This window comes from Tursiops truncatus, chromosome 2 (genome assembly GCF_011762595.2).
Source record: "Tursiops truncatus isolate mTurTru1 chromosome 2, mTurTru1.mat.Y, whole genome shotgun sequence".
NCBI classification, from domain to species: domain Eukaryota; kingdom Metazoa; phylum Chordata; class Mammalia; order Artiodactyla; family Delphinidae; genus Tursiops; species Tursiops truncatus.
Window position 1 is genome coordinate 41,395,619 of NC_047035.1, and position 17,603 is coordinate 41,413,221.

The following is a 17,603-nucleotide window of genomic DNA, read 5'->3' on the forward strand; positions in this document are numbered from 1 at the left end:
TAAAGAATAATCATATTATATTTATACATAGGCATACCTTGTTTTATTGTGTTTTGGTTTATTGCCATTTTTTACAAATTGAAGACATCAAGCAAGTCTATCGGTGCTATTTTTCCAACAGCCTTTGCTCACTTCATGTCTCTGTGTTACATTTGGTAATTCTCATAATATTTCAAACTTTTTCATTATTATTATATATGTTATGGTGATCTGTGATCTGTGATGTTACTCTTGTAATTGTTTTGGAGTGCCACAAACCATGCTCATATAAGATGGTGAACTTAATAAATGTTGTGTGTGTTCTGACTACTCCACTGACCAGCCATTTCCCTCTCTCCCTCTCTTTGGGTTTCTCTATTACCTGAGACAAGACAGTCTTAAAATAAGGCCAGTTAGGGGCTTCCTACGTGGCGCAGTGGTTTGAGAGTCCGCCTGCCGATGCAGACGACACGGGTTCGTGCTCCGTTCCTTGAAGATCCCACATGCCGTGGAGCGGATGGGCCCGTGAGCCATGGCCGCTGAGCCTGTGCGTCCGGAGCCTGAGCTCCGCAACGGGAGAGGCCACAGCAGTGCGGAGGCCTGCGTACCGCAAAAATAAATAAATGAATAAATAAGGCCAGTTAGTAAGCTTACAATGGCCTCTAAGTGTTCGCGTGAAAGGACGAGTCACATACCTCTCATTTTAAATCAAAAGCTAGAAATGACTAAGTCTAGTGAGGAGGCATGCTGAACGCTGAGATAGGCTGAGAGCTAGGCCGCCTGCTCCAAATAGTTAGCCAAGCTGTGGATGCAAAGGAAAAGTTCTTGAAGAAAATTAAAAGTACTATTCCAGTGAACACATGAATGATAAGAAAGTGAAACAGGCTTATTACTGATATGGCAAAATATTTAGTGCTCTGGACAGAAGATCAAACCAGCCACAACATTCCCTTAAGCCAAAGCCTAATCCAGAGCAAGGCCCTAACTCTCTTCAATTCTATGAAGGCTGAGAGAGGTGAGGAAACTGCAGAAGAAAAGTTTGAAACTAGCAGAGGTTGGTTCAATGCGGTTCAAGGAAAGAAGCCGTCTCCATAACATAGAATGCTGGGGACGTGGGTTCGATCCCTGGTCGGGGAACGGAGATCCCACATGCCTGGGGCAACTAAGCCCACGTACCACAGCTACAGAGCCCTCGTGCCCGGAGCCCATGTGCCACACAGAGAGAAGCCTGTGTGCCACAACGAAAGATCCTGCATGCCTCAACGATGATTCCGCGCACTGCAACTAAGACCCGCCGCAGCCAAAAAAATAAAGAAAATTTTTAAAAAATGAATTCATACCACTGTAATATACTCAAATTCTACGATGTATTCAGGCAAAACAAGGTCATGATCAAAGACAAACCACTTGTACTGCCGAATGCTGCAATCACAGTTTCTTTGTCCCATGATAGAATCTAGGGTAAAATAAAAAACAAAAACAAGCAAAACAAACACTCTTCAAAATGATATTTAATATTTTTCACCCTTACATAGATTAATAAACAACAAACTCAGTAAGTTCCAAATATTATGTCATTGAGGTTTTTTTCTCTTATATCTTCCCACCACTGTAGACAATTTCTTAATTCTATAAATACTAGTCACCCTTTCACTACACAGACTAGTAGGGTTTAGTTATATTCATCTCCTTTCCCTTTTCATACTTTTTCACTTTTCTATTCAATGTTTAGCCATATAGTTTTTGACAAATATATTACTTTTTTGTTGTTAAAAGTTGAGTAGGTTCTATTTTTTGAAATACATATAATATATTATACATATATATATATATCTGTGTATATAAAACATAAAACAAACTTTTACAAAATAAAATATCTACACGCACACATATATAAATGTCACTGAAATAGGAAATAGAAATATAGAAGTTCATTAGTAGCTAGGAACAGGTTTTTATAAAAAAGTTAATAAGTTTTGTTAGGTAGAGGTTAAACTGTAAGCATCTGTATTAAATGAAAACATTTTGTATTCAGAAAGATGAAAAAAGATTTATCTTCATCGCAGACATACTTAGTAAATATTTTCGAGGAATGAATACTGAATTAATCATTGGGTAGTTGGCTTGACTGATGGAGTCCTGATCATGAGCCTGAACACTCTGGCCAAGGAAAACCTTTGTAATCAGGAGGATGCCTAGTGTGAAAAAACAAAATGTTTTAACACTAATTCATCTGAATAATTTCCCCATATCATCTTCCTTATTGGCCCCAGACTTGACTGTATATTTTGTAAAGGTAGAGATCCTGGCTATCTTGTCTGCCACCGTAAAGCACACAGCACACTGCTTGATCCAAAATAGAAGCTCAATAAATATTTGTTGCATAAATAAAATGTTTATAAAAGAGAATTCCTGTGATTATATCAAGCAAAGCTTTACAGAGAAGGAAGAAGGAAAGAAGACAATATTTATCAATATTTTTATGAATTAATTTAAGAAACTTGTTGTTCTTGTTAACTGGGTAAAAATTCATCTCTGTATCATCAGCACATAGCTTAGATCATAAGAGGCACTCATACAGGCACTCATGTCTACTGAATGGATGCACATTTCTCTTCCCTTTAGATATTAAGGAACCTTGAAATTCACTAAATCCTAAGGATCTCTAGGAGTCACTGAATCCTATGAAACAACTTCTAATTACTATGCATAAAGTATTCAGATGACTTTTTAAAACTATGTACAAGTTATGAAATGTAAATTGGGAGAACCTAATTGTTTTAGAAAGAATATTCCAGAAGGATCAAGAAAAACATCATGGATATTTCTTTTTATTTTAAAGATTTTTTTTGATGTGGACTATTGTTAAAGTCTTTATTGAATTTGTTACAATATTGCTTCTGTTTTATGCTTTGGTTTGTTGGCCACAAGGCATGTGGGATCTCAGCTCCCCGGCCAGGGATGGAACCAGCACCCTCTGCAATGGAAGGTGAAGTATTAACAACTGGACTGCCAGGGAAGTCCCTATAATGGATATTTCTTAAATGAGAATGGAGAAGGATGAGAAAAAAAGCAAGTGGTTTTTTCAAATAGGAGTTCTTTCTAGATTCAGTAATCTGCTTAATTTTCTGATTATTATTAACTGAATGAAAGACTGCAGAACACACATAATTTAGTTCAGCATGCATCATCTTAACAGAGCTAGAGTCTGGAACCTAGAATATTACTTTTATAGAATTCAGTTAACCAAATTTCTGACTACCCAGTCCTTAGAAGGTTGAATAGTTGAGACCAAAGAATAGATGTCCCTTACTCCCTGACCTGATCAAGTCTGTTTATTTTACATTCTTTGGTACTATGCATTAATACTTCATCTTTGTAGCTCTTATTATAATTGTAATTTTACATTTATTTGGATATTATTATTTGTAAGCACCATAACGGAGAAACTGTCTAGTCTGTATTGACTAAATCCCTATCACCAACCAAGTGCCTAATACCCAGTAAGCATTCAATAAATACTGGTGGAACTGAAGAATGAAAAGTGGAAGAGGGTGGGGCAAGAGAGGACATGATGAGCTGGTCTTTGTCTCCAGTCTGTGGGTACCTGGGAACCTCTCCCAGAAGTGTCCTACAAACTGACTCATGTACTTTTATTTACATATATTCAAGATGCAAATAAAGTACTAATAACTGTGACTAAATTAAAATACCAAACATTTATCTTCTATAAGGCAACTTTAAAGCAATCCACACACTTCACAATTTGTCTTTAGCCAACTTTAGATATATAACCAGATTTTCTTATCATCTTATATTTTGATAATTAAGGACAAATAAGGCCTGTCTTCCTGAGTGCTTTATATAATGATTATCATATAAATAGGCCAAGTTCTCTTTTCTCTTTCCTATGAATTTGGGGTTTGTATGGTGATTGTGTGTGTGTGTTTGTGTATAACATGTACATAAATATGTTAAGTTTATTTTTAGGACACAACTTAATGAACAAAAGCAGATTATGAAAAGTGTTTATTTCATATAAGATGGATTAAATATGATTAACGAATGAGTCTCATCCTATTGATGTTGCTGATAATAATCACTCAGTAAATATTTGTTGACAACCTGACTAAAGTAATAATAATCAGAAAGTCATGTATCACTACACTGGTAAACACTAAATAAAATGGGTTTCAGAAAACCTCCCAGGTTGATAAAACCAAGTATCAAAAAAATTATGCAAATAATTAATGAATTTGAATACTTAGAACTTAAAAGTTCAGAAACACTGCATACTTGTATTACCATGTCTGAAGAGCTCATGCTCAAGAGAGTTTTTCTTCTCATTCTTGTACTTTTGCTGTAGAAATTCAATTCTGGGACACTCACATATACTTAGGCTGTTAGCAAGAATAACAGCTTCTTTTCTGAGAGGCAGCTGTAAAGAAAAAACAAAGTATGAGTATTTTTACAAGATTGACAATACTTCAACTTTAGTAAGATGGTTTATCATTTTATGTTTATGTGTCTGTACAAGGAAACTGCAGGTCAGACTCACTGAAAAGAAGTAGATAACCTTCAGGTGCAACTTCATTCTATAAAACCATTTATATATTTTAAATTTATATGCAAATAGATTTATGAAAAGTAATACAGAACAACATTTGTTCCTGTAAAACCAGCCAGAGTCAAAACTGACCACTCTGTGTGGTGCAGGAGCTATAGTTTTGCACGTTTTCAAGGATACTCCACTAGCAACTGTGCAAATTCCAAAAAGAAAATTCTGTGGGAAATTACACTGAAGATTCTTATTTAAATAAATAAAAGTCTAATAATTGGTCTAATAATCTACATTATTTTCCAAATACATCTCATTGTGCTAATGCATGGAAATTTTAGTTTGCATTGTGATTAGAGTTACTTCTTTAAAAGTGTTTTATCAGAAATATTCATATTACTTGCTGTGAAAGCAGCTCTAAAACAAACAAAAATCTCTGTTTTTAACAGTAAAAAAAAAAAAAAACCTAAGAGAGTTTATATGATCTATCCAAGGACTGAAGCAGAAATTGGCAAAGTCATGACTTGGACTCAGGTCTACTCCTCCTTGTCACTTCTTGGAGTTTTGAAATTATTACTAGCTTAATATTAGTAGCCAAATTATCTAAAATATATCTTTTATATAAATGCTGAATTGCCTATTTTCTTATTGAAACCTGTTATTCAAAGAGATTTAGAAAAATAAATACTAAAATGTGGCTCATCTGATCACAAATTCCACATTCTAGTAATTATAATCTCAGATTTCCCATGAACATCACTAAATATCCATTAGATAGAGGCTATGTGCATGGCTCTCTGCCTGGACCAGACACTGCCACACTAAGCCAAATCCTCCTTCTCAGCTGCTTACACAGCATATCTTTTTAATCAGATCCCGTCTCTTAAATGATGCAGAACATAAATATCAATCTTTACTCATTGTGTGCACAACATAACATAGAAATTTAGCTTATCTGAGCTTTGTGCTACCCAGTGATTTTTCTAGCCAATTATCTTGCCCCATTTCTAAGATCTTAACAATGAGAGTAATTGATGGTGTGTGGAGAAAGAAGGGCAGAATAGTAAACTTTAACCTTCTGGTATTTTCTTGTTTAGAGGCAAGACGGGGAAAGAAAAGGAAACAAAGATGGGACAATCAGAAAAATGTGAGGATAACAATAGTGTATGGATGCTAAAGGAGAGTTTCAAAATGGAAAGAGCAATCAAAAGTATCAAATGTTTTAGCAATAACCTGCCTCCTTAGCACAGAAGGCTGCGTGTCAGTCTCATAATCAAATGTTTCAGCAATAATGGTGAATTTAATAAAAAATTTTCTATGTGCCAGAAACTGGTCTAAGAACGTTTTTGGTAAATTTTAATAATATATTTTAAATCTAATATTTTGCAAATATTATCATTTTAATATGTAATCAATATAAGAAATTATAGTCTTTTTTTCTGTACTAAGTCTTCAAAAACTGGTATTATATGTCTTAAACTTTTAGCACACCTTAATTCTGATCAGTCACATTTCAAATGCTCAGTAGTCACATGTGGGTGGTGCCTACTATATTGGACAGAGCAGTGTAGAGCACTGCTGGAAGGATTAGAGATATTGTATCTCCTTTAGGAGATGCAGGGGATAAAGTGCTAGCACAGTGTCTGGCAGGCAGAAAACACACAGAAATAGCCCCATCCTTCCTCTACCCTTTGTGCCCATGATGGTTCAGAGTTCTCTGATATGACCCTGAGCACTTCACTCACCTTCCTCAATTCTTCACCTCCTTCCTACTTCTCTTCCAGAAAGTACAGTGAGGGCACTCTCACTATACCACCCTGCTGAAGCTACCATCATCTCTGGCCTGAGCTGCTGTAGGACCTCCCCCGTATAGTGGCCCTGTCATTGCTTCTACTCCCTCCAATTTATTCTCCACCAAGAGGTTGGAAAGCTATATCGTGATTTTTTTTTTATTGTGGTAAAAAAAACACATAAGGTTAAAAGCTACCATTTTAACCATTTTAAAGTGTACAATTCATTGGCATTAAGTACATTCACGAGGTTGTACAACCATCACCACTATCCATTTCCAGAACGTCATCCCAAATTGAACCTGTATACTCATTAAACAATAACTCTCTGTCCCTCTATCCTCCCCATCCCCTGGTAACCTCTATTCTACTTTCTGTCTCTACCAATTTGCCTATTCTAGATATCTTATGTAAGTGGAATCGTACAGTATTTGTCCCTTTGTGTCTGGCTTCTTTTATTTAACATAATGTTTTCAAGGTTCATCCATGTTGTAGCATGTATCAGAATTTGATTTCTTCTTATGACTGAATAATATTCTCTTGTATGTATATACCACATTTTATTTATCCATTCATCAGTTAATGGACATTTGGGTTGCTCCTACTTTTTGGCTATTGTGAATAATGATGCTATGAACAAGTATCCAAGAACCTTTTTGCACATATCTCACTAAATCCTAACCATTCTGTTAAGAAGATACTATTATTATCTTCACTTTACAGAATGGATGAAACAGGCACAGAGAGGTGAAGTCACCCAGCTGGTGAGTAGGAAAGCCAGGATTCAAATACAGCAATACTTTGATTTTATGCGTGCCATGATGAGAAAAGGATTAGGAAACACTGCTCTATACCAGTGTGCTACAGCTGCCTCGTCAAATGGGTGGAGGACCGAGAAAGGTTGATTGGATATTTTGGAGCTCAGGAGTGACCAAGGATAAAGCAATATCAGTATCAAGGTGGGGAAAATGAAGTAGAGAATAAAGAAATGGTGGCAGTAAAAGTAAAGAGAAAAATAGGATGATAGAAAGCACAGCAGTGTTAACTGAATGAATTTTTTCAAGATGGAGAAGACCTCGATGAGTTTAAAACAGATTAAAGAAGTGGATTTCAAAATCATCCACAAAAGGATCACAATATAAAATATAAGATGCCTAGAAAGATTAAATAGATAATAATGAAGATAAAGTAATTCATGATTCAACCAACTGTAGATTGAAAATATTTTTAAAAAAGAATTCTGGAAAGTTCCAAAAAGCAAAACTTGAATTTGCCCTGCTTCCACAACTATTTACATAGAATTTACATTGTACTTACAACTATTTACACAGCATTTACATTGTATTAGGTATTACAAGTAATCTAGAGATGATTTAAAGTATACAAAAGGATGTGCATAGGTTACATGCCAATAGTATGCCATTTCATATAAGGGACTTGAGCATCCTTGGATTTCGGTATTTGTGGGAGGTCCTGGAACCAATCCCCCTGGGATACTGAGGAATTGTACTTTCCATGATAGCACTAAGCTTTTTTGTGAAACAGTGTAAGTTTGCTCTAACATGAATGAAAGCATTGAGAATCAAACCACGCTTAATCAGTGGCAAAGTTTTATTCATTAGGAAGAAAGCATTATTCTGAATGACATTTTATGTTACCTTGCTCGTTTCACTGTCTTTGAATCCTTTTTCAAGTATTTGTAGCAGATGCTTTTTCTTCACTGTAACTTCAGGATCAAAAACATAAAAAAGGCATTCCAGCATCTGTCGATAGCTCCTTAAGAATAATTAAGACAAAAAAAGTTTTAGAATTGATTTCAGAAAAGCCTAGCTGTAGATAAGTGACCATATGCCTTGCCCAGGATATTTCCCATTTACGCTGGATGTTCCAGTGTCATTATTAAACTTGCACTCCTCCTCAGTCTCAAAAAGAGCTCCAATGTGGATAAACTATGAGGTCATCCTAGTCAAGGAAGATGCATGAAAAGGAACTATTTACTGACAAGGATATTTTCAACATTGTAAACTTTTAAAACAGAAAGACTTTCTTTTACAAAATAAAATCAGACTGTTGTAAAAATGTTCCTTATGGAAGTTAACTTCTTACTTCGAATCATGCATATCTTCATTGTCCAAAAACTTTTGGAATTTCTCTTCAAATTTTAGTCTCAGAATACGGTTGTTAACCTTGATGACACGTTTTACTTTCACTCCTCTAATACCATACGTTCTGAAGTCCCATGTACAAAAACGTGATAGAATTAATTCATAGCAGGAATTAAACCTATATGGGAATACAAAATATATGCAAAGAAAAGAGATTTTCCTTAAAATGTTGAGAACACAAAGTTACATATGAAAAAAGTAATAGCTAATTTTTTTTTTTTTTTTGCTAAAGATAAATGGTCATATAGTATAGCTCTGATTTGGTTCTTATTCAATCAGTAAAAGAGGCGCTAAACTTTGAAACATAAAATAATAGTTCTTTCATTAATTATTATATATTTGTTCTGACTAAAAGATATGGAGCAATCCTCCTTTATTGAAACACTTCATTTTTTGGCTTCAGTAAAACTACATGCTTCTGGCTTTCATCTTACTGGCTGCTCTTTCATGTTTTTCTTTGCTGCTTCTCTTTCCTCTGACAGACTTCTAAATGTTGGATTGCCCCAGCAATCAGTCTTTGGCTCTCCTCTTGTTTCCATAAACTCTATCCCTAGGTGATTTCACCTGGTCCTTTGGGAATACATATTTTAAATATATTATTTATATATATATATATAAATACATATACATATATATTTATTATACTAGTAAATTCCAACATTTTATTTTCAGGCTTTACCCTTACCCCACTTAGCTGGATATACCTACTCTTGAACATCCAACTACCTGCTTGCTGTGTTCACTTGTATATGTAATAGGCCTCTCAAATTTAACTCACCCAACACACCTGCCTTTAAACCTGCTCCTCCTGAGTGTTTTCCACCTCAGTATATGGCAACATCACCTAACTGGTAGCTTAGGTTAAAATCCCAGGAATAAACCTTGCCTCCTCTCTTCCTCACCAATATCCAAGTCTTCAGCAAGTCTGTTTGATTCTACATCTAAAATACATCCTGAATATGACCCTATTTAATCATTACTGCTGCTATTTTCCTAGTTAAAATCACCATCATCTCTTAGTTGGGCTATTGCAATAACTTCATAGCTAGGGATATAGAAGTGAAAGAGGCAGGGTCCCTGCTCTCATGGACCCTATCTTCCAAGGGAGTTGGACAAAAAAATAAACAAGACATAAAAAAAATCTAAACTGGTAAGTACTCTGAAGAAAGAGAGGCTTGGGGTAAGAGAGGCTTGGAGAGGCAGGGGCTACTTAAGACAAGTCTTGGGTAAGACGTTCAGAGAAGATATTTGAGCTAAAAATTGAAGGAGAAGTAGGGGCCTGCTGTGTGAAGATCTCAGGAAAATGTACACAATGCTCATTTGCTCTCTGCTGCCCTTGCCTGGCCACGCTCACAGTAATAATTCTGGCACTGTCTTAAAGTAGCACAGAATTTAGATTAATTTGAAATTTAAGGGGGGGGTCAACTGTATGGTGACAGATGAAACTAAATATTTGGTGGTGAGCACACTGTAATGTATACAAAAGTAGAAGTATAATGTTGTACACATGAAACATATAATGTTATAAACCAATGTTACCTTAATGAAAAGAAGTAAAAATAAAAAATAAATTTGAAAAAAATGGATCAGTTTGAAAAGGAAGTTAAGTGCTCCTATATGGGGTACATCTGCCTTTGAATGAGATGACTGGTCCTCACTGGGATAATCAACCAGGGCCTGAGCGTGGGTGTGGGCTAAGATCACAAAGGTAAGCTTCCTGATGGGGTGTCTCTTCCTAAGACTAACATCTGAGCTCCTAATTTAGAGCATTCGCCTTTCTCACTAGCAAAGACTGAACCAGTGCAGCTAGGAACTGCCCAGTTACTCTTCCCCAAGAGTTGAAAAGTGAGCTGCCCAAACCAAACTAATCCCAGAGGAGCTCGCAGTCTGGTAAAGGAGACAGAAATAGTGCTGCAATCCAGCATAATGCTGCTAACTAGTTCAGAGGTCCGGCTAAACAACCAGATCATCATGTGCAGTGGGAAACCTACAGTGTCATGTATAGGGGGATCATTTCCTGGGTGGGCCTAAATTAGTCCAAGTCACCCCTAAACAACATGTCCTGGAACCACTGAAACTCATTATTACTTGCACTCTAATTGTTATTATTATCATTATTATTGTGCTTTGATAGAAACTAGTGCTATAGGCGTTTTATGTAGATAAGGTTTTTGTTATAAAGTAACAAAAGGGTAATCGAGAATTGCCCTTGAGAGTAATCGAGAATAGATGGAAGTGATGAATGGACAGTTCCCAGCTTCTAGCCTGGTCTCCCAGGAATGCAAGAACCAGGAATGGCACAGGAAACTCCAAGTAGTATGATCCTTTCATAGAGCTTTTCTTTGGGAATTAAGCAGCTGATCCCTTCCTCATATGGAATTCCTAGAGCCCTGGAGATACAGAACCCTGGTGCTGAGAGGACAAGGGCTCTGTGCTACCTGGGGTCACAGAAGTAAAGCAATTCATTCAATCACCTGGCCACACCGTGGATGAGAAAACATCATTCAGAGGCTGCAATACTGCTGGAGGAGGGAGAACAGACCTATGCTGATAGAGAAGTACTGAGACTTACAATATTATCAGTACGTCATGGAGGATGATAACTTCTTACAGCATTGTTGAATATGTGCTACATGCAACTGGGGAGCATGTCATTACTGGTCTGATGTATACACATTTTAGTCTGAACCTGAAATAATGACTCTGTAGGACTTTGTATAAAATAATATTGAAATCTGCTACACCTTTCTTTCAGTCTGATAGATTTAAGGGCAAAATTGAAACTACCCAGCCCAGCCTGCAAGACCCTTAATGATCAGGCCCTTGTCATGTGGAACTACTGAGTTCTCCAAACATATTATACTATTTCCACACCCTTTCACATGCTGTTTCCTCTGCCTGCAAAGTCCTTCCTCTAATTCTTCGTATAGTTAACTTCTATCAGTCCTTCAAAACTCAGATCAAAGCATCTCCCTCAAGTGTCCCCACTTCCACAATACTTTCTGTAACTTGCCACTCTGCTTTGATCTTCACATAGCTGCCCTCTCCTACATTCTCCATGTGTACAATCATCCCAGAACTTATTACTATTTCATTACCATAGTCTTCTACAGCAGATTGTAGGCTTGATTAGAGAGGGAACTATATCTTATTTGACTTTTATCACTAGCACCTAGCATAGAATGTGACTTATGGTAGAAGCTCAGTGGATGAATGCTGAGCAAGTGAACAAAGTAGAAAAGACTCAAAGATTAAAAAGATGCAGTCTCTATCTTCACCGAGTTTATAAACCAATAAAGTGAAGAAGTAATGGATAAGTACAAGCAAAATTATAATAGAGTATAAGATAGGAGAGATAAAACTCAGTGCTATGAAGATTCAAAAAGAAGAAGAAGAAATGACTATAGCTGATGGAGATGACAAGAAAATTCCTCACAAAGGAATGGCTTTTGATGTCATCCTTGAAGATAAAGTAAGTTTTGACAGGCAATGATAGAGCCAGGGCCTGGGATGCGAGGCATTCTGGGTGAAGGAAGTAGAACAAAGAAAACCACTTATGTGATGGTGTACCAGATATATTCCAAGAGCAGTGAGGCATGAACAGTTCAGCTGACTCTGAAAGGGTTTGAAAAGGGGTTAGGGTAGTTTGGAGACTATACAGTGAAGGACACTGAATGTCAGTGTGAAGAGTTAGAATGTAATTTGGAAGATAACAGGTTGCTACAGGAGGCTTTTGTTTTGTTTTTAACAGAGTGCTCTTGGCATAGGCAGGGACCAGCTATATGTAGCAATAGTCTAAGAGGAAGGTTATGATGGCCCATGTGCAGGAGATTTTGGTTACAAAGAGGGAGAGAACGAATGCAAGAGACATTATGGAGAGAACCTGTGGGTCTTAGGCTGATTGGATATGGAGATGGAGGAAGAGAATGGAGTCAAGAATGGCTTCAGTGTTTGTTGTGCCTCTATGACTTAGAGGGTGGTAGTGCTACAAACAGGAATGGAGGAGTCAGAAGGAAGGGGTGGTTTGTGGGCAGGAAGAGGAAAACAAAAGCAAAAAGATTAAGAACTAAATATTTTTACATCACCTTGTCTAATCCTAACAGTAACCTTTTGTGATAGTTTTTTATTTTCTCATTTTACAGATGACATTCAGATGAGTTAAATAACTGTTTTAAGACTATGCAGATAGAGTTTGAACCTAGGCTTTCTGACTCTAACCCCACTGTCTATTTTTTAGTTTACAGCTGATTCCCTTTTAAATGTGTTGAGTTTGCCTTGCCAGTTGGACATTCGGCTAGAAATGTCTAATAGGTAGAAATTCAGGACTGGGGTAAAGGAGAGAGATTGTAACTTTAAATAATTTTTGAAAGTGCAGGAGTAGAAGAGACTGTCAAGGGAGAGTGTAAAAAGAAAATAGGAAATGTCTAACTACAAGAAAAAAAAAAAGAGAGAGAGAGAGGTGAAGTTACACGGAAGGAATGGCTAAAAGCAACAAGATCTGCAGAGGTTAGGAGAGTGAGGGCCCCTCATGTCACTGGGTGCCCCCACTCATTCAGTAAGACCTGAATGTGTGAGCATCCACAGTGGTGATATACACATTGACTAAGATATTCAGTTACACAGAGAGATGCCTACAAACGTTCTTAATATACAAATGATGCACCCATTTAGCAAATGTAGAATGCACATGGTTTTAAATGGCTGAAGCATAATATAATCTATTAAAATCACTTCAAAATCCTAAACAAGCATTTAATAAATACTGTTAACTGACTTGCTGACTTAAACCATATCAAAAACAAATATAAAACAGTATAAAACAAAAAGTCTGAGTTTCTATAGCTCTCTAAAACAGTACAGCCTGAAATGTTTATATATAAAAAGTTAGATTAATTACTGAAAGTTATTTTATAGACAAAAGTGAACCTACTAAGTGAATATCTATATATTGATATAGAGACTTCAATTAGTTATCTATTGAGTTATGAATCCAGCCAGCCCTATGCTAGATGTAATGACTTATAAGGCACATCCTATCTGTCCCCAAGGATCTCACAGAGTCACTTATATATTGTTTTGTGGTACTTTGAAGTTATTTCTTTAAATTGTAAATGCCATGCATGTATCTATAACCAGGTTAAAAAAGCTTCTCAAGCACAAGGACAGCATCTTTGATGCATTGGAGTCCCCATATGATAAATATTGATAAATGTTGTCTGTTGTCAATAGATATAACTCAGTTGGCAATACAGAGGTAAATAATATGATCTATAATGAAAATGCTGTAGTGGCAACAATCTACTCAACAGACAAGTCTCTGTAAAATCAGGACTTTTTTAAACTGAAAAATAAAGCTCTTCAATTTCAAAAAAGAAATGAAGCTAAGAAATTTTTTTTTTTTTTTTTTTTTTTTTGTGGTACGTGGGCCTCTCACTGTTGTGGCCTCTCCCGTTGCGGAGCACAGGCTCCGGATGCGCAGGCTCAGCGGCCATGGCTCACGGACCTAGCTGCTCCGCGGCATGTGGGATCTTCCTGGACCGGGGCACGAACCCGCGTCCCCTGCATCGGCAGGCGGACTCTCAACCACTGCACCACCAGGGAAGCCCACTAAGAAATTTTTAACGATATACAATTAGAAATCTGCAATGCTCTTTTACTATAAACATAGGCTTTTCTGAGAGAAAACCTTTATGTTTTAGTTCTAGCTCTACTCCAGTACTTTTTATTTAAATGCTAAATACTGGCCTTAAAAATATTAAAGAAAAGTCAGTGTTTAAATTATAAAATGACTAGATATGTACCACACAGAGCAATTTAAAGCACTTTAATAGTTATTTCCTAATATACATAAACGATCAGAGCTAAGGTAGCCAAGCTTGTAGTATGCTAAAAGTAACAAACAGTCCTTGAAATTCTGCCAACATGTATTTGATTTTCTCCTTAAAATGGATCAAGGTTATTTTTATTAAAACCAAGTAAACAATTATTAATGCTTATTAAAATCCACCAAAGCTATCTAAATTACTATCAGGCTGACACGGTTACCTAAATGGCTTTTCAGTTATTTTGCTTTTACATAGTTTTTTTCACTAATGTACTTGTTTTATAAAGAGCTTACTTTGTGATAAGTTAAAAAGAAACAAATAATAAAAAGCAATTCTGTTTAGGTTGAGTGAATACAAATAAAAGACTGAAGAATTATGCATACATCCTGCAGAGAGACACCATTCAATTCTTAACACTTGAAAAATCAAGGCCTCTACTTGTTTACATGGGGACTGGGATGAATACCTTTTATATCTTTGTACATAAAAATCAAATATTGTGGTTAAGCAACAGTGATAACTGTTGGGCAAATGGATCTACTGATACAAAAGAAAGTATTTTAGAAGATCCCTTTGTCCCTTGGGCAGAGCGTCTTAGACTTTTCCACCAAAGTACCCCCAAGGCCCTTCAGAAGCTTTTACTCACAGAGGTGAGTTAGAGCCACATCTAATAGAATCAGGGGGCTTGGCTTAAAGTAATGGATAACAGTCACACATTTTTCTTTCTAAAAGGTTATTGTAAGTTTTGTAGTTTACTTCACAAAAATCGTGTTTGTTTCAACAGTGACAGTGAGTAAAACCATCCTCTGGGGTGATATATCAAGTCCATGCTATAGCTTTACATGTTTCCTTGTTCATGGGCTTCTCAATTTTGAGAAAGTGACTGCAGAAATATGAAAGTTATGATATTTTTGTGCCAAGGCTCTCTTTTTTTAGGATCATTTTTTGGGTTGTACCCTCTAGTTGAAGCAACACAACCACTTCCTTGTGTCTACCAGTAGGACTTGATTCTGAAGTGTGGATCCCTTTTTCCTGTTTCCATTTTGGGTGGCTTTGCCATTTTTGTCCAAATGGGCTTTTCACCCGAATTCCTGGTTTTTAAGCGTCTGCCTTATTTTAACTCATAAAGTCTATGTGCACCCTGACTCTATCTAGCTCTAGACAACTGGTTTCACTTTGATCATGGACCCCCAGGAAATTTACTAGGCAGCCTCCTCCAGTATTTGCAACTTGCTGTTGCCAATCCTGCTTTGCCACTCCTTCCCTATTCTAGCCTCTCACCCAGTATTCAGAATCCAGGGCTATATTCAGTCCAGAAATAAACCGTATAAACATACATAAAATTAATTCGTGACCATAAGCTTTTCTAAATTATATTCTGCTCTTGGGCTAAGGAAAATTAAGTAAAGAGCAAAGAAATACTATTAGGATGTTTTCAAGTTAGCTCATGGCAATAGTATAAACAGAGAAATGTATATATGGTAAAGTAGGTAACTGCCAATTTTCAGTGGATGAATACTCTATATGGTAAGTGTTTTGAAATGGGACATTTTAAGATTTTTATAAGTTGATATTTTGGTTGATGATCCTAAGCACTTAAAATTAGTTTTAAAGCTATAACTAAATATCAAAAGATTTACCAGTCATCAGATCGAGTGCCTTCTTCAAAGTAGATGTTTCCCACAGTCTCCAACTCAATTAACAAAAATGGGATTAATAAACTATGACTTTTCTTCTTTTGTTTTACTTCAATACGATAAATTCCTTCAATTCTATTTAAGAAAAAAATAAAGCTATTAAAATGCTCTAAAATTCACAACATTAAAATTCATGATAGTTTCTTCTAAGCTGATGTTAAAATATAAGGCTTTCATCAATGAATAAAGAAAGCTTGGTGCTAACAGTTAAACCAAGTAAAAGACATTCTGTTTTTGGCAATTAAAATCACCTCAAATTTTGTTAACCTCAGAGTAAGTGAAGGTTAGAAGACTCTCCTGGCTCCACCATTTATGATTCTCAGATCTTAGACAAGTCACAACATTTTTCTGCTGCAACTTCTTAGAAAATGACGAGATTGATAGTACCTACACCTGAATAGGCTTTTTGAAGATTATAGGCAAAATATATGAAAAGCTCTTAGCCAAGAGCTTGGCACAGAGTAAGAACTCAATAAATATTAGTTATTATTTTGTTACTATTTATTATTACAGGGCAAACTAACTTATCCACTTAGTGCCTTAGTAAATTAAAAAAAAAATTCACAGCACTTAATAAGTCTTCTTGCTTTATGTTTCTAGTTGATACTCAACCTGAGTTTCTTTCTACATGATTCCAGACAACTTTTGTATGTGCTTTCTGCACCAGTAGCAACTAACGTTAAAAAAACTAATGTTTTTAATTTGCAGACACTAGAGTCATGTGACAAGAAGCCACTCAGGGGAAGTCCAGTGTTCCTAGTAAAGTATTGCTTCTTTAAAAAACTATATGCTAACTTTGAACCAATGATGCCTACCTCTACTAAGAACTGGACTGAAAAAACATGTTGTGTTTTACTTCATACTGTAATTCTTTCCATTCCTGGAGAATTGAGCTCGACCAGTGGCCCAGAACATTCTTTTCCCTCATGTTTCAAATTTGAACAACGAGATAATTCATTAAACGTACTCATCTAGTTTTTTGTTCCAGAATGTTACCCTTCCATTCAAGGCATTTAGTTTGGTCACTATCTTCTGCTGAAGACTTGGTTCTTCTGTGACAGTTTCACAGTTTTTTGATTTTTCAAGCTCAGTTACTTTATTGTTACTGGATCTGTCATTGTGCCCTTTGCCAGATCCTCTGAGTTCAGTCAGTTCCCGTTCCAACTGTTGAAATCAATGTGCCAGAGAGCAAAATTGTTCAGTGGAATCTATTAAATATTTAGTTAACTTAAATTAACAAAGTAGCAATCTAGATAATAAATAAGCCAAACTTCATAAAAACATGGCAAGCATGTGATTATAACTTTAGTACAAGTTTGGTCAACGAATTTCTCTTGACCAAGTGAAATTAAATACTTCAGACATGGCAGTTCTCTCAACTGAAAATAAGAAAAGCAAAGAAATAAATTTTAAAATATTATTGATGAGTTAGCTTCTAATAAAGCCAAAGTAAAATGATAAGAAATGCTGGTTTTGGAAGAAAGAGAATAAGCTTGAAATAATGTGACTTTTATCACTCCTACTTTTCAATTTTTCAACTACTTTGGTATTCTGGGAAACAACATAAAAAATATACACAAGCATGGATA

General features: G+C 36.0%; 1 protein-coding gene across 1 annotated transcript in view; it reads right to left on the reverse strand.

Annotated features, from left to right (window-relative positions):
• The window catches only part of LRRC9 (leucine rich repeat containing 9), a 99,223-nt gene that overhangs the window by 61,488 nt on the left and 20,132 nt on the right, over positions 1-17,603 (reverse strand). Inside the window, exons 8-14 of the mRNA XM_073799892.1 lie at positions 16,982-17,178; positions 15,958-16,089; positions 8,434-8,610; positions 7,986-8,103; positions 4,285-4,417; positions 2,052-2,174; positions 1,320-1,435 (exon numbers count right to left, since the gene is read on the reverse strand). Of these exons, the coding sequence (XP_073655993.1) occupies positions 1,320-1,435; positions 2,052-2,174; positions 4,285-4,417; positions 7,986-8,103; positions 8,434-8,610; positions 15,958-16,089; positions 16,982-17,178 (996 nt within the window). The remainder of the gene's footprint in view (positions 1-1,319; positions 1,436-2,051; positions 2,175-4,284; positions 4,418-7,985; positions 8,104-8,433; positions 8,611-15,957; positions 16,090-16,981; positions 17,179-17,603) is intronic.